Source organism: Sminthopsis crassicaudata, chromosome 2 (assembly GCF_048593235.1).
Source record: "Sminthopsis crassicaudata isolate SCR6 chromosome 2, ASM4859323v1, whole genome shotgun sequence".
Classification (NCBI taxonomy): domain Eukaryota; kingdom Metazoa; phylum Chordata; class Mammalia; order Dasyuromorphia; family Dasyuridae; genus Sminthopsis; species Sminthopsis crassicaudata.
In genome coordinates this window covers 332,282,103-332,303,749 of record NC_133618.1, presented here as the reverse complement: position 1 = coordinate 332,303,749, position 21,647 = coordinate 332,282,103, and the positions used below count along the sequence as shown (strand labels likewise).

General features: G+C 33.5%; 1 protein-coding gene across 4 annotated transcripts in view; it reads right to left on the bottom strand.

The window, feature by feature from the left end:
• The window catches only part of FUT8 (fucosyltransferase 8), a 442,206-nt gene that overhangs the window by 81,466 nt on the left and 339,093 nt on the right, over positions 1 to 21,647 (bottom strand). For all 4 annotated transcript variants that reach the window (XM_074290407.1, XM_074290405.1, XM_074290406.1 and 1 more), the window contains one exon: positions 13,588 to 13,825. In XM_074290407.1, the coding sequence (XP_074146508.1) occupies positions 13,588 to 13,825 (238 nt within the window). The remainder of the gene's footprint in view (positions 1 to 13,587; positions 13,826 to 21,647) is intronic.

The following is a 21,647-nucleotide window of genomic DNA, read 5'->3' as shown; positions in this document are numbered from 1 at the left end:
GTTGCTAGGGCCATAGCACAAAATGGGGATGCTAGGTGCTGTTGCCTGAAGGACATCCTCATTCAGTGCTTTAAAAAAACAAAAACAAAAACAAAAACAAAAACAAAAAAAAAAAAAAAACTGTTGTTGAATTCATCCTAAAGGAGTTTGGGAAAACCTTACCTAAACTGTTAATAGTCTTTTAACCTAAACCAAAAACAAAAATCTATCTTTAGTATCTAATCAAAAGGCAGCCAGTATGTTGAAGGTGAAACCTCCATCGTATGTCTTATAGGTTATGACTTCTATATTTCTGGACAGTAGATCATTCTTGGGTAGGGTAAAAGTTCACCCTTTCAACTAACTCCAGCAGCAAAGAGCACCTTGGTACTAGTTCTGATATTTGTTTCCTTAGGAGGATGACTGCTTTTTAACATGGTGTTTTCAGGAGATCTGAGACCTTAAATATGAATAGGGATAGGTTTCTGGTACAAGGGTACTTGGCCTGCTACTAGCCCACTGGAAAATCAGGAAGCTGCTTACAGAAAGGATTTCAAATCTAATACATTGTTGCTGGAGTTGTGAAATGATCCAACCATTCTGGAGAGCAATTTGGAACTATGCCAAAGGGCTATAAAACTGTGCATACCCTTTGATCCAATAGTGTTTCTACTAAGCTTGTATCTCAAAGAGATCATAAAAGAGGGAAAGGGACCCACATGTGCAAAATATTTGTGGCAGCCCTTTTTGTAGTGGCCAGAAACTGGAATCTGAGTGGATGCCCATCAACTGGAGAATGGCTGAATAAGTTATGGTATCTGAATGCTATGGAATACTACTGTTCTATAAGAAATGATCAGGAAGATGATTTCAGAGAGGCCTGGAGAGATTTACGTGAACTGATGTTCAGTGAAATGAGCAGAATCGGAGAATATTGTACATGACAACAAGATTATATGATGATCAATCCTGATGGACATGACTCTCTTCCACAATGAAATTATTCAGGCCAGTTCCAAAGGTATTGTGATGAAGAGAGCCATCTGCACTCAGAGAGAGGACTGTGGGGAATGAGTGTTCTCACTCTTTTTGTTGTTTGCTTGCATTTTGTTTTCTTTCTCAATTTTTCCCTTTTTGATATGATTTTTCTGGTGCAGCATGATAATTGTGGAAATATATATACAAGAATTGCACAGGTTTAACTTGCTATGTAGGGAAGAAGGGAGAGGGAACGAAGAGAGAAAAAATTTGGAACACAGGTTTTGCAAGTATGAGTGTTGAAAATCATCTATGCATGTGTTTTGAAAATAAAAAGCTTCAATAAAAAAAGAAAGGTATCATAATATGGAATGCATGTAATGCAAAAGTCTGATCACCAATCTGCAGCATGTACTGACATTGTGTAGTTGGTTCTGGGTAGCTAACCATGTGATAAAGAGATAGATTATCAACTGGCTACTGAGACTGAACTATTTTACCATGCAAGCGATCCCTTGCTATTTTTAATTTCTTCTTAGCCTTTTTATCTGCGTTCACATGAGCTGTCAAGAACTGCTGATTTTAATAGGACAAGGGGATAGAGTGGGAAGAGGATAAGAGAGGTATGCTTGAAGGGTTGTTGAGAATAGGAGGACAAAATAGTAAGAAGAGTGAGGAGGGACAAGAATAGGATAAGAAAAACAGAGAAGGAAAATAGGAAGGAGGAAAATATATAAGTAATGATACCTTAGAATGTGAATAGGATGAATTTACCCACATATGAATATAAACATAAGACAGTTTATATAGAAATAAAGTTAGATCTAAATAATTGAATATTTATTTGTCATGGATAGATAAAATGTGTGTTTGTGTGTGTGTGTGTGTGTGTGTTTTTTAAATGATGATTTTACCAAACTGATCTATTTATATAATGCTATCCCAATTAAATTACTAAAACTCTATTTTTTTCTAACTCAGTTAAAAATAAGGGGGGAAGGACTTTGTAGACAATCTCTCAGATTATGACTAAACTAAAATGTTGTTGTGATCTAGAAAATAATAAGCTTGTTAATTTATAAAAACATGGGAAGATTTGGAATTATGAAAGAAGATCCCTCCAGAGAAACAGATGACAAGTAGAAACAAGCATAGTATGGTCTTACATATATGGACGAGTGTATATATGTGCATGTTTATAGACATCAATGTATAATAGGTATATGGTTGCAGATATGGGTGTGTGTATAAATCAATAAAATGTCTGTGTACACACACAGACACTCTCTCATGTGTTCATGCCTAACTGTTAACTTTTTTGAGTAGGTTAGGAAGGGAGGGAGAAAAATAAAGTAAGAAAGATAATTTACAAGGAAGCAAAGAAAAGCTGGACAGTTATGAAAATTACATACAGTATTTATTGTATGTTTTATTAAAATGGAAATATGTTACTTTATATTGAATCCTTTCATGTTCTGCTGTGTACATGACATTTTTAAAAATTTTGTATTCAAGTTTAAAATAAATTATAACCACCAAAAACAAAGAATTGTTGATTTTCTCTTTCTTGAATCTTTTCTATCATATGATTAAGAAAAATGTCTTTTCTCCTCCTCTCTCAAAAGCTCTCTCTATGTACACACACACACACACACACACACACACACACACACACACACACACATACACACACACACAAACATATACCATAATTATTTATTTGTCATATTTTTCTAGTAAGTTGTAAAAATTACGTCCAAAAGTTATGTATTGTTTATATTTGTATTTCCAGTGCAAAGGAGATAAGGGAATTTCACCGAACATAGTAGATGCTTAAAAATATTTTGAATTGAACTAACTTAGTGATACAAATGATTATTTTATTTGTATAAATCATTCTTTAACTCAATTAGTCATATCTGACTCTGGTTGACAAGGATATCGAAGTGGTTTGCATTTACTTCTCTAGCTCATTTTGTGAAATGAGGAACTTGAGGCAAATAGAGTTAAGTGACTTGGATCACCTTCCTGTAAGTGTCTTGAGGCCAATTTTGAACTCAGATCCTCCCAAATGCAGGGCTTCTGTCTACTCAACCACCTCTGCTGCCCCGGCAAAAAGCACTCTGAACTTGAGGAAGGCTTAAAATACTACTAAATTTTCATCATATGAGGATCCATTACTAAAAAGCTGCTGAAATATTTTAACTCTGAATTTGAAAGTCAAGAGAAGCTCAAAGATAAACATAAGCATGCACAGAAAAAGAAAGAAAAAAAATGAAATGGGAAGAAAAAAATCCAAATTTGAAAATGAAATAAAGAGGTGACACTCTTATTATAAAACAGTGATTACCATGATGAAAAAGATTATGAGGGAAAATTAAGGAAGGAGCCCTATTTTAATAGTCAACTATCATTGATTGATCATGTAAAATATAACTTGATTATAAAAAAAAAAAGCAACTTACAACTTTGCAGGAACATCTTTGTGTCAGGAAATAATGTAAACCTATATTTATAAAAACTCTTTTTCAAGCAAGTGATCAAGGCAGCTATGAACAAACACACACACACACACACACACACACACACACACACACACACCCATTAAGAACCAAAGCATGATAAAGGTGATGATAATGGATTACATCTGCAGATTTTTTATAATTACCTTTACATATATCCTATTTGATGAGCATTTGACCCTGGAATCAGAAAAACTTAAATTTTGAATCTTGCTTTAGACACTTACTGTTTATGACTCTCAAGTCACAACTTCTGCCTGTCTTAGTTTTCTCATCTATAATATATCCTATTGGGTATATTATAATAAGAGGATGATAACAGAGCCTTACTTTTCAAGGTTGATAAAATGATATAAAAACATTTTGCAAATTATAAACTGCTATATAAATGTTAGTTGTTGTTACATAAACAAGTTATATCCACACCTAAGAAAATTTCTAAGCCATTTTTTGTTATACACCGAAATATCACTATAAAGATTCATAGTTAGTACTAACCTATATTTTTATGCTTATTACTCATAAAAGCAAATTCCAAAACTGTATAAAGACCTAAACTGGTGAAACGTTATACAGTTTCATTTCACGAACATAACAGCTGGGCATTTCATGAAGATAAAACTGTTATCTGTCCAAATAAAATGAACAGCACATTTTTCAAAAAAAGATTTTTAGGAAGGAGCCTTCCTTTTATATCAACAAATTAAATTTCTAATTTGACCCTGGTAGACTCCACGTAGAATACTTTGGTAGAAAATAGGTAAAAATGGTACAAGGTGGGCAAATAAGCTTATATGGGCAAAGAAGAAAAATAACAAAAAAGATGTTATAACAATTATTTTTCCTAAGTAGGGGTCTTAAGTTTTTCTGTGTATCATGAACCCCTCTTTGCCAGTCTGTGAAGTCTTTAGACCTCAACGGGGAATAATATTTTAAATGCATAAAAATAGAGGTTACAAGGGATATCAATTAATATTGATGTATAATAACCAAACATTTTAAAAAATATACAGATTCACAGGCCCTCATTTCAGAAATTCATTCTAAAATGAATTTTATTTGGACAACACTTTTATTTCTTTAAAAGATATTTTGGAATACATAAATACTATACTTTACAGCCTTCACAAGGTTACTGAGGTAATAAGTAATGTTGAGGTAATAAATAATGAAAACATTGAGTTCTTCAGAGAAATGATAATTTTTTATGTTAACATTATATAATTAAAACAAAGCCATAATTTTTTCACTTGATATTGAATTATATCAAGTAGTAATATCATGGTCTAATCCAAAAGGTTAAGTAGTAAGTAGTCCTTTACATTTTTTTTATTGATACAATTATTTGTGAAGATACGCCACAATTATTAAATTTTCAATGTGAACCTTGGAAACCAGAAAATCCCACAAATCAAGGCTTGATATTTTTTTTAGCAATTTTTAAAAAATTCTTATGAAATTTTTATAAAACTTGAAAGTGTGCCACAGATACATTTTCTGCTTCCCTCTCACACATTCTGTGTCTTCCTCCTCTCCCACTTTAAACCCCAGGTGATTGTTAGATCTTTTACTATCACATTCCTACACAAATAATAATGCTTCCAAAACCTTGTCTCTAAAGGTTAAAACTTTTGCCAGAGCTATCTGAATCGAATTGAAAGAGGCAATGTTATAACCAAATATTAAACAGTCCCTTAGTGCCATGACCCAGTTGGAAATATAGATTGTTCATATACTCGTCTCTAATGTGTGGTCAGATAAAGTGATTGCCCGCAGAAAATCTGGGCTGCACAGACATAATTCTGCCATAGGTCTGATTTGCCTTTTCTTCATCTGTCAAGTGGAGTCAAACTAGACATTTAAGGTTCTTTCAAGCTCTAAAATGGTATGATTCTGAGATTGCTTTAATGAAATATATAGAAGAATTCAGTTTTATAAATAAGGAAAAATCCTGGTACACCTGTATTAAAAATGATTTAGGGAATGAAGAGACTTAGAATTTCATTAATATAACAAGTTTCTAAAAAAGTAACAAGAGATATCTAGAGTATCTTTATTATTTTCTTCACTCTCAAGTCACTTAACCTTTCTCTGGGCTTAGAGTTTCTCATTTTTAAAAGGAGAGCCCTTTCTCTTTCAGTTCTGAAATTCTATGATCAAATGTTTCCTCCTTTTTAAATTCCAGGGGAAGGGGAGAGAACTAGACAGAAAGCTCCAATTCAAAGTTCACTCACACTTGTCAACATCTTCATGTCATACTAATTAAAATGTTCATTTAAAAAAAATCACAAAACAAAGAATTTTAGTAGCAGTGTGGTCCCCTGGAAATAAGTCTATAGAGTTTGAAAGGTGTGTTCAAATGCTAAACTGTGTATTTCCTCTTTGTATGACTGAGCATGCCTCCTAATTTGTTGCAGGCTCAGTTTCATCTTCTGTAACAAATTTGGACTAGAGAGCCCCAATGAGCCTTCAAGCTCTAGAACTAAAGCAGTTCTGATCTCACTAAAATTCATATCAACAAGTAGAATTTTCTTTGATTTGTCACTCTCCACCCACCCAACCTTAATCTGCCCCAATCACTTCATCAGTTTAGTCACTATCCTAAATATTCAATTACCATCCTGAAAGCATCAAATACTACAGTAGGATAGTAATATAAAGGAGATTTATTACAAGGTACGTAAAATGGACCAAAAGATCTGTTCTTGGCCCTATGCTATTGTAACATTTTTATTCATGACTCTAATATCTAATAAAAGCATAGATAATAGAATGCCTATCAAATTTTACAGATGAATCAACTCTGAAGAGCAGGGCTAACACAATAAATGATTGAGTCAATATCCAAAAGGATCTTTACAGGTTATTAAGAGCACTGGACTGAATTTAATAAGATGAAAATCAATAGATTCAATGTAAAATCTTGAACCGGGGCATAAATAATCAACTTCTTGAGTATAAGAGAGAGGGGACTATGTTAAGAAAGCAGTTGTTTCAAAAAAGATCTGCACAGTTCAGTGGACTCTAAGTTCAGTAAGTATTGTGATGTGACACAGTAAGAATAGTTTCTAGAAATAGGAAGGTATTTTATTCTCTACCCTCCTGTACATGAAGACTACATGAAAAAATGTATTCTTTTCTGGTTACCATGTCTGTGGATCAAAGAGGACAGCTAATCTGAGAGTGCTAATGGGAAAAGTAATCAAAAGTGGTGCTGGGCCTTGAGTATATATACCTTGAGAGAGAGTGTGTGTGTGTGTGTGTGTGTGTGTGTGTGTGTGTGTGTGTGTATCATATGGAGACAAGTTGAGGGAGCTGGGGATGTTTGATAGAGAAAAAGAACATGATAGCTGCCTTCAAGTATCTGAAGGGCTGATATGTGAAAGAAAGAGTAGATTATTTCCACTGACCCCTGGGGGCAGAATCCTAAGTAATAGGTAGAAATTGTTAAGAGGCAAGCTGAAGCTAATAATAATAATAATGCCAAAAAATACTTAAGGCTGATCAAAAACTGAATGAAGTGGAGTGGTGACTTCCCCACTGGTACAAGTGTTCAAGCAGAAATTAAATGACTGACTATTGTTCATTACACAATTTTTGACAGAAAATTCAAAATCAAAGCAAATTCCCTTTCCACCTGAAAAAAAAAAACCAAAAAACAAAAAAAAAAACATTGTTGGTATTATTGACATACTCTAAGCCAATTCTTCATTCACATAAAAGGAAGTCCAGAAACATAATTCAAATTAATAGCCTTCCACATTAGTAAAGTGGCAGTGTAAGCTGATCTCTGGGAAGCAAGATGCCAATTATTTTGGACTAATAAAGGCTGCAATTCACCAATACCTGTAAGAGACTCAGGGCAACCTGGCAAATAAAAAGTGAGTAGTGGAATAAAGAAAGAACAAGATCTCGATATCAATGAATGTCTATAGTCAAAGGCATCTTTCCTTTTTGTTTTTGTGGTTCAGACCCATAACTCACATGATTATTTGCAATTTTTTTTGAAAAGCATTTATTAACATCTACAGTTTTCCCTATCCTATAAGTCTTGGTCTTAAGAGTTGTACTGATTCTCTAGATATTTTGGAGATCAAGTCCTTATCAGAGATAATTAACATAAAAAGTTTTCATCCAAGTCCATAGATTATTAATTCAGCTCTTCTTCCTATTCCTTAAACTCCCCTTAAATCTTTAGCCCCTCAGGACTATTTTTTGGTCCCTTGATGTTCTCTTTTACTCCTCAGTTCATTTTCTTTTATTTCTTAGAAAGAATGGCTTATAAACATGAAAGAACTGATTTTTTAAAAATCCTTTTTACTTATGAACTGAACAAAGATCAACAAACATGGGCATTTCAACATTAAAACAACAGAAAAGAAAACGGGCATATAAGCTTATGACTTCCTTGTACCAACTCCTCCCCCTCAACATATACAAAGATGATCATGTCCTTGGTCTTGCTATCACCCACAAATGAACTTCCATGTTGATGAACGCAAATTTTCCTCTTCTAATCACAATCTGTTTTTCTTCCTCTTTACTCTCTGCTTTACAACCCCTAAATCTGTTCTTCATCCTTATTGTAAAATCTAAAGTCTCCACTCTCAGATCTTTCCCAAATCTTCCACCAAGGCACTTACTATATTCTCCTCCCTTCCTCATCTTGACCCCTTGGGAAACAAGTTCAACTCCATTGTCCTCTTGAGTCCCTTGTTCCTTTATCCAATCAAATATGTTACCTTGCCAAGCCTCAGCTCCTGGAGGATAACTTTTCTTCTTTTTACTCTGTTGGGCAAAGCTAAAAAAAAATCATGAAATTGCACTTCTCTGTCCCTTAAAAAGGGCAATCCTTTTACATCTCCTTAATTGATTTGCTTTCCCACTCACAAAGCTGCTTTTCCAAAACTTTTCCATTCCTCCTCCAATCTCCCATGGCCCTCTTTCCCCCCCACTTCTCAGATGAGAACCTTGTCTCAAATTTTGTCGAAAAAATTAAGGTCATTTTCCATGAACTCCCTCCTTCTTATCTCACACCACTTAGATGCAATTTTATTTTCCTTGAAACTTTAACTTCTCTCTTCATAATATTGCTTTCTCATGATTCTTCCTCTATGGGACTACTTCTGCTCAGCCTTCTAGGCTGGATCTTCATCCAATCTATGCCTATTAATCATGGCTATCTCCCAAAGTTCTGTGCTGAGCCCAATTCTTTTCACTTTATACACTACTTCACTTGATCTCATCACTTCTCCATGGATTCAACTATCATCCCCACAAAGATGATTCTCAGATTTGTTTTCAATCTCTCCTGATCTCTAGTCCCCTATCTCCAATTATCTACTGGATATCTTAAACTGGATGTCTCATATCTTAAACTCAACATATTTAAAACTGAACTCATTATCTGCCCCCCCCAATTCCTTTATTTTTCTTAATTTCCCTATTATTATATACATTAGCAACATCCTTCAGTCACTTGGCTCACAACCTGGATGTCCATTTTCAACTTCTCACTCTTTTTCACCTCCATATCACTTTACAAGTCATGTCATTTCTATGTTCTTTTTCCTTTGAGGCTGGGGTTAAGTGACTTGCCCAGGGTCACACAGCTAGGAAATGTTAAGTGTCTGAGACCAGATTTGAACTCGGGTCCTTCTGAATTCAAGGCTGGTGCTCTATCCACTGCGCCACCTAGCTGCCCCCATTTCTATCTTCAAAGTATAAGCCCCCTTCCCTCCTCTAACACTGCTATTAAGCTGGTATATGCCTTCATCAAATTATGCCTGGTCTATTCCAAAAATGTGCTAGGTCTGGCCATGCTGACCATTCAATCAACTCCTATGGCCACATCCAAATATAGTATTCTGGTTGGCAGCCAGGTTCCTTCCTACCTTTCCAGTCTTCTCACATCTCAATTCTTCCCCACACTACTGAACCCTAGGATTCAATGATCCCTGCAGTTTCTCCACATGTGGTACTCCCATCTCCAGAATTCAGGCATTTTCATTTGCTGTTCTCAACATTCCTGGAACTCTCTCTTTCCTCATCTCAGGCAAAGATGCACCTTTGATGTGTTATAAGGTCACTCTATGAATCATGGATATAAATCCTTTTTCTTTCTAAAGGGGAAACAAATGAAAAGGAAGGAAGAAATGTATCTATTTTAATGAAAAAATATTTTAGAGTGTAAGAGAATAGTTTTATCTATAAATGCTTCTGTATTCAATTGTTTCCCTCTCTTTAGGTCATGAAAGGCTCATAGAGTCCAAGGATGCAGTCTGATTATGGAAATACAGCAGATGGCTATGTAATCATGGTATTTATATTAAACACATCTCAATAGAAAAAACAACAAACCTCTTCTACTATAATTAATATAACCATCAATTCCACTTAAAAAGAGAAGTCCTAGACATTGTGATTCAGTTCTAGCTATTAGCCAAACAGAATATCAATCAAAGAAGGCTAGTCACAAAGGGTGGAAAAAACAAACACACAAAAATAAAAACATCAAACTGGTTTAGCTACACTAAAGTAACTGAACCATCCACTTTTTTCAAGGAAAAAAAATAGTACAGATGTGGAGATTTAGTGAAGGAATACTCTAGCTTGGAGTATATTAATCACTGCATCTTTTACTGGCAGATTTCCCCACTCCCTCCCTATCAAACCATTTTGAAAGTTATATTTAGAAACAACTTTTTAAAAACTCAGTATACTTAATTCAAGAGAAATCCAATACAAAAATGCATTTATTAAAATCTTCAATCACCCAGGCCAAATTAACATTCTAAAATATAAAATATCATTCTTTAGAGAAGAATTAGGACCTTTTTAACCTTTTAGCTTAAGTTTAGGAAACATTTTGGCTCTGTTTAGCAAAATAAATAGATTGTTTTTTCAACCTCTTTGGAACATGCACCTGTTGGGAATAGACATGACGTTTTCAATGTTGAAAGGATGTTGAAAGCATGATCTTTCGTATTTTGCTTCATTTAAGCCAAAATGCTTAGTCTAAGAATATAGTTCCAGAAAAAATATAAAGTAATGAAGGAAAAACAGAATTAAACTTGCAACAAAGTATGACATCATCACTAAAATCATCAGCTATGCACTCCAAGATTTGTACAAGTGACAGTGTTCAGGTGGAATCACTAAATTCTATTTGCAGCCATATCATGTTAAATGGATAGGAACAATAATAATTCATGGCAGTGGTGCCGAGGGAATTATCCCAAGATTCTTTGCACATGTCAGAATAATAACAGATGTGGTTACTTTATGCCTAACTAAAAGATTAATGTCAAAGTGGTTATTGGTCTTCATTCTTTTCCTTAATTCTAAAAAAAACTAGTAAAAATTAAAAAAAAAAAAAATAAGCATATGTAGATAAAATATACATATATAAAATATACATATATAAATAACAAAAATATACATTACAGATTAACAACAAAAGAAAGTACCCATTGTTTTAAAAGCAAAAATCACTTAAACTCAAAGAAAAATTCTAACAATAAGTTACAGTACGTATCAGTTCAGTTATAATGTTCTCTAAGACTAAATATTACTAATCTGAATAAATTGAAAAGTATCTAACAAGGGCAGTTCAATTTAAAACCATGAAAACAAATGCATGATTTGAAAGAGTACCTGCAGTGATAAAAAGCATACAATTTACTATAAACTATACTTCTATGCCATTGGCTGCAACTTACTGATGAAATGGGTCCTTTACAACCCTGAAAAATGAATGTAAGTGACAGAGAGAATGGATGCAGATGCACTAATGGCAACTTTCCTTTTGTGGCTGATTAACTAAAATATCTGTTCAGCTTCATGCAGATTTGAAATAAAATGTTTGAACACGTGAATACTAAATATAAGATAGGCTTATTAGGAGGAGAGAGTAGAGAAAAGAAATGGAAAATTTTAGTAATAATTACACATGACTAGTTTTCAAAATAGGCTAACTCCTTTTTTATATTCTAATAATAACTCATATTTGTATAGTAATTTGCAAGATCTTTCCCTCAACAACAATTCAAGGTAGGCAATTTGAGTATTAGGAATTATCTCCATTTTAAATTAATCTAATTATCTCCATTTTAAAGATGAAGAAACTGAAGCCTATGGAAGCAAGTGAGTTGACTAGAGGATAAATTGGACAAGATGATCCTCTGAGGATCCTTCCAACTTGGGGAATCTATAATTGTGACATAACTACCAGAGTGGGAACTTAAAAAACTTGCAATAGTTTCATTTGTCATTCTGTATTTACACACAAAGCAGCATGAAATGGAAGAAGTAGGAATCAGAGATGTGGTCCTGACCACTTCTGGAGGAGTCATGGTTCTGCCATTAATCATTCCAAGTGACTTCAAGAAAACCATTTCACTTCCTGGGCTTCCATTTTCTCATCTTCAAAGTGGCAAAGGAGAAAAGAGTGATTGAGATGATCCTGGCCCTGTGAACTTCTGACAAATTTAAATTTCTGAATCTTCCACTACCATAATCATTCCCAAATGTACAATAAATAAGGACAAAGAGAAAATTGAAAACTAGTGCCTCGATTAAGAATAGATTGGAGCATAAATTTTGATCTATTCATTATACCTCTTTTTTTTTCCTAACAAGTGATAACCAACTAAAAACTCAGATTTTACTAAAAGCAGTGAAATACAGCAGTATTTGTACCAACCTGATTGCATAGTTTCACATTCACAGAAGCTTGAAATTGGATATAGTCTACAAAATGAAAAAGTTAGCCACAGGGAGCCAAGAAGAGCTGCCTCTCTTAGCTGATAAATTTAGCATCTTCAAAACCTTGATACCTAATCTGATAGCACCACTTGATGACAGCAGCCAGCCTGATCTACAGGAGATATACCCTTGGAACTAAATTTCTGATTTTAAGGGAAGAAGCTTGTTTTAAAATATGAGAAGGACTTTAAGAACCAATTGCTGAATAGATGCTAAATCTTCCTAAGCACTGATTAAAAACTATCTTACAAGAAAATTCTTTCTATTACTCTAGCATCCATCTCAGAGAAGCTCAAAGCCATTTATAAACATTATGCAATTAAACTTTATGAAAACTGTGACAAGACAAAATGATTTCAATTTTTCAAATGGAGCCATAGAAGCAAAATGGACAATTTAATGAACCTCTACTTAATGTCAATTACATCATATCAATTATACTGGTTTGAAAATAGCTTCATATTTTCCCCAAATCTGACTTAAATAAAAATCTAAAAAACAGCACACCCACCCACACCCACACCCACCCCATATTTGGTATTATTCATCAGGTTATATCTGGTCTTTCTTTTTCTTTTAAAGAGATCTCATTTTAGGGATATGGCCAATATCAGTAAGCTACAGATCAGAAAGATTTCTTCCAACTCCAAGTACAATGCTTTATCTTAGAAGAAAAGGGTACCACATTAGCTTTGTGGGAATTATTTGGTGGTTTTGTTTTGATAATGCCATTTCTTTAAAACTCCAATATTAAAAAAAAAATATATATATATATATATATACATATATATATATATAAAGTGAAGTTTTACAAATGGGCAAAGTTACACATAATAGCTAGGATTATAAATTATAGATTGTAAAATGTTTTGCAAATATTTTATTCTTACAACAACCCTAGGAGATAAATGCAATCATTACCCTCATTCTATTATTGAGGAAACTGGAACAGTCCCAAACTAAATGATTTGATTACGAACACATAGCTAATAAGTGTCTAGAGCTGGATTTGAACTTGGGCCTTCCTGACTCAAGTTCAGTATTCTATATACTGTGCAATTTCACTGGCACTGAAATAATCTATTACTTCCAGAAAGGCTATTAGGAATCTTTGATTCCATATAAAAATGTGGATATCAAACTATAAAATTCAATACTCTTCAAATTTGGTTCGCATAAAAAATGCTTGTCACTTTAGAGCACAGAAGAAAGACAACTGTAATATTTTTTAAAAGCTCTAAAGAAAAGTCTGAAGATTTGGTCATTTAATGATTCGATCCTGAGATCTTCAGTGCTGTACACACTATGAACTTAAGAAAATAAATACCTCTTGGATTCTTACCTGTCCAGTGTCCAGTAGTAGTGCCTGTTCTATCTGTGCATGTCTCACTCACAGGTCTAAATACAGTCTCCCATCCACCAGTAGCATAACGCCAGTTATGGGATTCCAAAATGAGAGTTCTCTGAGTGCCATATGCAATCATGAAGCAGTAGACAACATGGTGGAGTTGACAGCCATAGCCACAGCCTTTGTTGATATTACACACAAGCTTCTTGGCTTTTCTGCAATCCTTGGGGTTCTGGGAGTGGAAGAAAGAAGTAAAGCTGGAGACAAACTATACAGACAGACTTGTTTCTCTAAGTGAAAAAATGACAAGGGTCTTAAATCACATGTAGGTTAAGACCATTCCAATACACTGGTCATTAAACAAAGGAGCAGTATTTCCCTCGGTGAAAATTTATGTATATTCTTGGTAAGATAGTAGTGATAAAGAACAGTTATTTCACGTACTTCACTGAACAAATGTAAAATAAAACAATTGGCATTTTAAATTACTCTTTTGCTTTGCTATCTGTCAGAACATACAAATGTGATCATCTTTGAACTCAAAATTGTATATATCATGAAGAAAAAAGCTTCATGAAGGAACTACTTGATTTACTGTGGCAGCATCTCGGTGCTCTGAACTTTCCTTCAGTGAAAAGGCTCAAATTTTCCTTACAACTTACATGAAACCAGAACTCTACATACTACAAATGTGAGACCAGAACTCTAAATGTCACAAGAAAAATCAACATTTAAAACATGGCAAGACAAAGCTACCAGGCAGAAGCTGACATTCTAATCAGAAACCTTCAGTGATGTCAGAGTTGTCCTATCTGCTGCCACCTTTTACTGAGTTTTTGCTAACGACTTTCATTATACAAAGTATGTTTTGTGTTAGCTCTCATAAGAATGTGTTATACCATATTTTAATTTGGGGAATTATTTTTCTAAATGATTAAATTGCTATTAAAAAGAGGCTAAATATGATTAAAACACTGGAGGTTACTTAATAGGGGAACAATGGGGCTGACATGGAAATTTTCCTTTTTCCTTTTAGTTTTAATGTTTCTACTTTTGCCAAATATCCTTAAGTATTATTGTTCCTTAAATACAACTCTGTTCTTTTCTGAAATCTTTATCCTGAGTTTTCTCCAACTTGTTTTGCCCCAGAAGAAAATGAAAGTGAATATGGTTAGAAATGCCAAAAATTTGTCTTCAATATATCAGACAGCAGTTTTGTGTGGATCTGAGGTAAACTAGGCACTCAGACTTCAAGTGTGCACCTACTTTCCAAAGGATGTTTTATCTATGTTGTCAAGTAGAGGCCAAAGACGCTGAGCTTAAGTAATGATGGTGAAACTAAAACATGATTTGGGGAGAAAATTCAAGATAAAAATGCAATACAAATAGTTGGAGGTGCCTTACAAATTCAAATGTGATCCTGCTAGTAGGATGTTTCTGAGAACATACTCAGAAAATATCATCAATAACCTTTTAGAAGTCAGGAGCCTTGAGTGGTCCCAAGGGACTGCCCAGTTAAGTTTCAGCCAGATTTGATCAAATTTATTTCTAGATCAAGTACCAAGAGTTGCTGATTTCTTTTGCCTATGCCTCTGAAAAAACTGTCAGAACTCATCTGAGGCTTCTCACTGAGGCAAATGGCATGCAATCCTCCCCAGCTGCTATAGATGCATCAAAGAGGGAAAGGAAGGGTATATGCTTTGTGAGAGTGGAGATATGGCAGTGATGAGCAATGCACCATTAATTCTTTGTTCCCTATCAAACAGTGATACTAGGAATAAATAACATTGTCAAGCTAATTCAAAGTTTTATTAGCTATTTAGAAGTTTATCAAGAGTTTATAGAACACTAACATTTATTAGATTTTATGTGACTTAAAAGAAATATAGTAGTTCTCTGAGTTAAATTGTTATGTGTATTCAAAAGGAAATGTCCCTTACAATGGAAAAACAAGAAAAAGAAGAAAAATGTGACTTCCATTATTAAACTGAATAAAGCTATCTGACCAGAAAACTTCAGCAGCTTTATATCTTTCATTCTATTTTTCTACTTTTTTTTTTCATAAAAACTATTATACCTGCATTTGGGAAGAATGCATATAGCATATTTTATAAAAAGAATTTAATTAGATTACAGTACTTTTGTTACAAGGGTTTGGGACTAAGAAAAAGATGGGAATGGGGATATTAGATAAAATAAAATTTAATGTAATCTAAATGTATCTCAAACCAGTTGAAAGACACTCATTCAATATGTGATTTTGCTCTCCAGCACCATAGGTAACATTGAAGGAGGGAAAATTCCATTGTTTGATTCAGGAATGAAAAAGGTTTAAAAATATAAGATAAACAAACAGAAGCCTTCAAGGCAGAGAGCTCATAATAAGAGAAAAAGGAAATAAGGAACTGCTTGGATTGATAACTGCAAATAAAAGAACTCAAAAGTACAACCCAATTTATTGTCACAGTAGTATTTTAAAAGTACAGAGAACACATAAGACCTTGTCCAGAAAAGGAGTGTGTATGAGTGCATATGAGTGTATGTATTTGGATGTGTGTATTCACACTAACACAAGACAAGGTTAATTCAAAATTAATATATCTGGAAAAATCAAACAGCTGCATGCTTCTGATCTAAATGGAAAGCATTGTCTCAAAAGGGAGAGCTCAGAAGTTTGTTCCATTGGAAAGAATGAATACACAACTTCTCTGTGACCCCAGTTTATTAATATATAGAGTGGAAATAAAAATATCTGCCTCTTTTTCTTCATGGGCATACTATGTTATATCTCAGGATACGTCTATCTCAGGATACGTCTGAAATTGCTTCAAGCCTTTAAGTAGAGAGGCACTCCATGGTAGTTAGCTTTACCCACACACAATAGTACAACAGAATTCCTTTATGATGTTGATGTTGGCAGACAAGACTAACACCTAGGCTATGAATATAATAATGTGTGGCTTTTATTGAATATAGTGACTTTATTTGAGGAGACACATGAGGAAATCCTCACATATTAAATCCAGAAAAGATCATGTGGAGCAATGTTCTAACAAGTAGCTATAGCATTTCATTCTACGTAAGTATCATTATCACCTTTCTTCTTAAATCACTTTAAAGACACGATACAAGTTATTGTTTTCTGATACTTTCAGCTCCCGAAAATGAGCCTGCTTTAAAAAACAAAACAAAACAAAACTTAAAGACACATTTTCTTTCAGTGGGAATTATCTTGCAAGTAATTTGCCACTAAATGGAAGTCATATTAAGGGAGAAACCATCTATGAAACCATCAAATTTCTTTTGGTAGAAACACCACGGCATTCAAGATTTTAGAAAACTATGTAATATGTCCTATTCCTCTGTTCATAATCTACTAAATCTCTTCATTGAAGAGTAGTAAGTTAAAGTAAACTGGCAGAAATAATTTTTATTATGTGACTATGAGACAGAAATTATTAAAAGTATTTTGGGTGGTATTTAGGAGATCTGAACTTATGATTTCACTGGTATAAGAAACTACCAATGAGAAAGCTCTCTTTACTAATGGAGTGCTACACTTTCTAAATAACCTATTGTCTTAGAACATTGTCTGGGGGTACTGAGTAACTTAGGTCACTTGCCCAGGGACAGTAGACACAGCTACTGTTATTTGGCTGTGAATATAGATAGGGTTTATATATCACTTTTTAAAACCGGCAAATAGTCATGAGAGAACAAAGAACATCTCTCAGGGCTTATAATTCTTGGTAAGAAATGTCAGGGAGAAAGATCTAATAATATTCAAAGTGGTAACAATAATTATTATTTACATAGGGCCTACTTTGCTCCAGGTACTATATTATCTAATTTGGTCATCTCAAAGATCTGGGAGATAAGTGTAACTATCATTCCCATTTTAGAGCAGAGGAAACTAAGGCAAACAAAGTTTAAATAACTTTCTCTAAGTCACATCTTCCTGACTTCAGGCTTATTGCTCTATCCACTACTACCAAGTTTATATCAAATATAAACTCTGTATTTTGTATTATTACATAATAATTTCCTCATATTTGTACAAATTTGTTATCTATTCTATTCACTAAACAAGTGGTTTTCTTCCTGTTTTAAGCCTCAGTTTCTTTAATCATACCATCTAGAAGGGGTTTCCCTGGGTATTCCCCATGGTTCTTTTTATGTCTACATTCTATGAGTTAAAAACCTAATACTAATAGGTGGTGAATGTGTAACCTAGTGGAAAGAGGGGTGAGATAACTGTAAAGAATTATATATTTAACTTCATTTCCTCAAAGACTCTGAAAAAAGTCTGAAAGATTGAAAGACTGCCTCAAAAAAACTCTGAGTGGGAAAGACTGGTTATTACACATATCCTGTGACTTCATTTGTGTGCTCTGTTTGTGTGGTATTGGGTATGATGATACAATTCTCATCTCATTAATTCTCATACTCAAAGAGTTATAGATGCTCTGAGCTGAAAAGATATCAGATGTATTTTAGTCCAATCTATATCTGATGCATAAGTAAGTAATTCTAATTTCCAGATCCTATTTGAGGAGCTGGCTCATTTCACTTTTAGACAGTTCTAAAAGAACACTTTTGTAAAATTTCTCATTCTGTTCTTTCGGATCTAGTGAAACAAGTGCAAGGTCTTTTCCAGATGACAACTTTTCAAAAAAGATCTGAAGATGGTACCCATGTCTCTTCTAAGTCTTTTCTTATCCCAAATGTTTCTAGTTTCCTGTAGTGAATTGTTTCATAATATCTTAGTTGTCCTCTTTTATCAAATTTATCAATTTCCAAAATTAATGGTACTTAGAATTAAATGAATACAGTACTTCAAATGTGGTCTGATGAGAACCGAAAACAGTAAGCCATGTTAAACCATATTCTCAATTTTATGCTTCTTTTAATATCTATCTAAATATATATAAGCTTTTTAAATTACAAAATTAAAATATGACTTATATTAGATGTGTGGTTCAATAAATGTCCAAGTCCTTTAAAAAAAAATGCTGTCTACTTTAACCTCTCCTGTTCTATACTTGGTATAATTGATCTTTTGAACTGATAAGTAAGACTTTTTATTTATTCTAGCTGGATTTTAAAATCAAAGATTGTTAGAGTTGAGAAGATCTTATATTTCTAGTTCAATCAGCTAATATTATAGAGGAAGAGAATAATGAGAAAAGTTAAATAGCCTGCTTAAGGTCATAGAAGTAGAGCCTACAACTTCTATAAGTTCATTCCTTTTTCCACTGACCTATAGTCCTTTCCATGAAAGAAGAATTAAAAGGGATGGTTTACTGAACTATTAGGATTTATATAATAGCCTTACACTAAGGTTATTTAATGAAGTGAATTAATTGGCCTTATTATAACAACTGCCTACAGATTATGTGAAAGGTTTGGCTATTGATGGTTTTTGTTTCCAATAATGGAATAAAAAAAAAAAAGAAAAAAGATTTTAATTAAAAAAATTTTTAGATTCAACTATATATAGCCTAGAATTTCTTTATTTACAAGATTAAATATTTTTCAATTTTACTTATTCAAGAGGATTTACAACATTCAACTTTGTGTTGGTAATGAAAAACAGATTTTAAAAAATATAATTATTTCACTTTATTAGAAAAAATGTTATTATCTCTGAAATTATCTAAAAGAATGCAGCAAAGAAGGTAATGAAGCAAATAAGAGAATAAGATATTGTTAAGAAGTAATTAAGCTTTTTAGGCTCTGGGTGAAGTGCATAGCCACATAAGAAAAGTTAAATATAGCATCCCTATTTTTTAAAACCTAAGAGAGGAAATTATTGTCTCAAACTAAGAAACAATGTTTTCATACTAAAGCCAAGATGTTATCTCAATGTCCTTTCCACCCCGTAAGACAGAAACATTTTTTACAAACGGAAAATGTGGTACAATAGCACAGGATCAAATATACTATACCAAAATATTTTAGGAAATCTTTTTCTCTGGGCTTTTCTTTAAGACTCAAATGTGAAAACCAAATGAGAAGAAGATAACATATCAAGCTATACAATGTGCTGACTTTATTATCTTGACAGCCTGGTACTTTAAAACAACAGCACATGCAACCAAGTCAATAAAAATCGTAACATATTTTACAATTTAGAAAGAGGAAAACTTAAAGCTGTAAGTAACCGTACCAGACATCTTAACTTGAAAATCTCAATTGTGTTTTTAAAATACTTGCCTAGAAGCCTTAAAAAAAAAAAGACATGAGAGAATTAGCAGTAAATATAACCACAAAATTACCCCAAAATTACAGTAAGCAGGTTAAAGAAAAAGAGGGACTCATAGTTTATATTTAAGGTCCATAAATCAGTACATTTGTTAGATTTTTAAAATTAGGACACTGTAAGCCATCTTATGGAAAATGCCTTCCCTCAGCTCTTCTTCCCTGAACATTGTCAGAATTTAGGAATGTTTTAGAACCAGGGGTTCTTGATCTTTTTATGTGTCATGGGCTCTATGGCAATCTGGTGAAGACAGATAATTCATTATAATATTTTAAAATACATAAAATATAATAAATAGGATTATAAATCTATATTTAACTGGTTATTCTTCAAAAAATTTTTGACAAATCTCAATTTAAGAAACCCTGCTTTATACAATCCAGGCTGAAAATAAGACACAATCAACCCATTTCTATTATTCTTATTTTAATGGAGACAAAAAGAAGTTTCATACAAATCCATAGAAAGCTTCTCTCTGTGAGCACAAAGTTTTCCCTCAGATTTATGACCCTGGGGCCTGTTTCCATAACTCTTAGGACAAATGTATGAAGTTAAAGATCTAAAATACTCGCTACTGACTTCAGAAAGGTTCTCAATCAGCATTTTACATAGCAAATACAAGAATCCCTTTACTCCAATAGAAATATAGAGCCATCTGGGATGGAATACTATAGATGCCTAAATATTCCTTTCCCAAAATGAGAAGCACTCAAAATAGGTAAAAAGTAAACTTGGAACCTAAGATTTGAATCACTGTAATTGTCTTATTCTTTATTGCTGACTTCTTTACTCCACAGCAAAAATGTCACTTGCCTAGTATTTTTCAACTATATTTACAATTATTTTTGATTCAGAAATTCCAGCAAACAATAAAGCCAAAGTTAAATCCAGCCATTGCCATTACTGGACAAAGATACTCAAGTCAAAAACCTTAATAGAGCATGACAGTTTCAGTGAGATTTTGTAGAGAGCCAGGAGGTGAGAGTCCATTTCAGGTTTTGCAATTTACAGTAACCTGGCTTACTAATTTCCCTTCCAATAAACAACAGTGGAGACAGACCTATTTAATACATAGATAAAGATCCTGGTGGCTGAAGCAAAATGCAAACAAAGCTATATAAGAGATCAAAGACATACCTTTGAACTTAGGACAGGAAAAGCAGTCTACAAAGGAGACTAAAGGCATTTGGGAGAAATGTACTTGAGGACTTGATGTGACAATTTTGTTCTGATGCTATCACAACTATTTACATTTCTGCAGAAGTGGCAAAAATCCTGACCTAATCTTTTGCATTTCAGTAGATTGGGTTTGTTGGCTGGATACAGGAATATCAAAGAGTATACTATGTATTGACTCTATAGGCATTGGAATCATGCATACATATATACACATATGTATATATGTATGTATGTGTGTATGTGTATGTATGTCTCTCTGACCAATAAATCTGAAGATTGCATAAGACATTCTTTTGCTTGGACCTCATTCTTCATCACCACTGGAGCAGGATTCCAACAAGAATTCAACATTAACGTAGGGATGACTTCTGATAGTACAGATTACAATTTATACATGCTCTCTTATACATATAATTTCTGCCTCTGTCCTCTCCTAAATCCTTCACAGGAGATACGACCAACATATTAGGGACCTTCCTCAGGATTTCATGACATTCCAAAACTACCAATGGAATGAATGCATGAGCCATCTCTTACTTATCTTCCTATCTAACTGGTCCTCTTCCTCTTATCTATCCTATCAGATGATATCCTTTATGTACTTTTCCTGTTC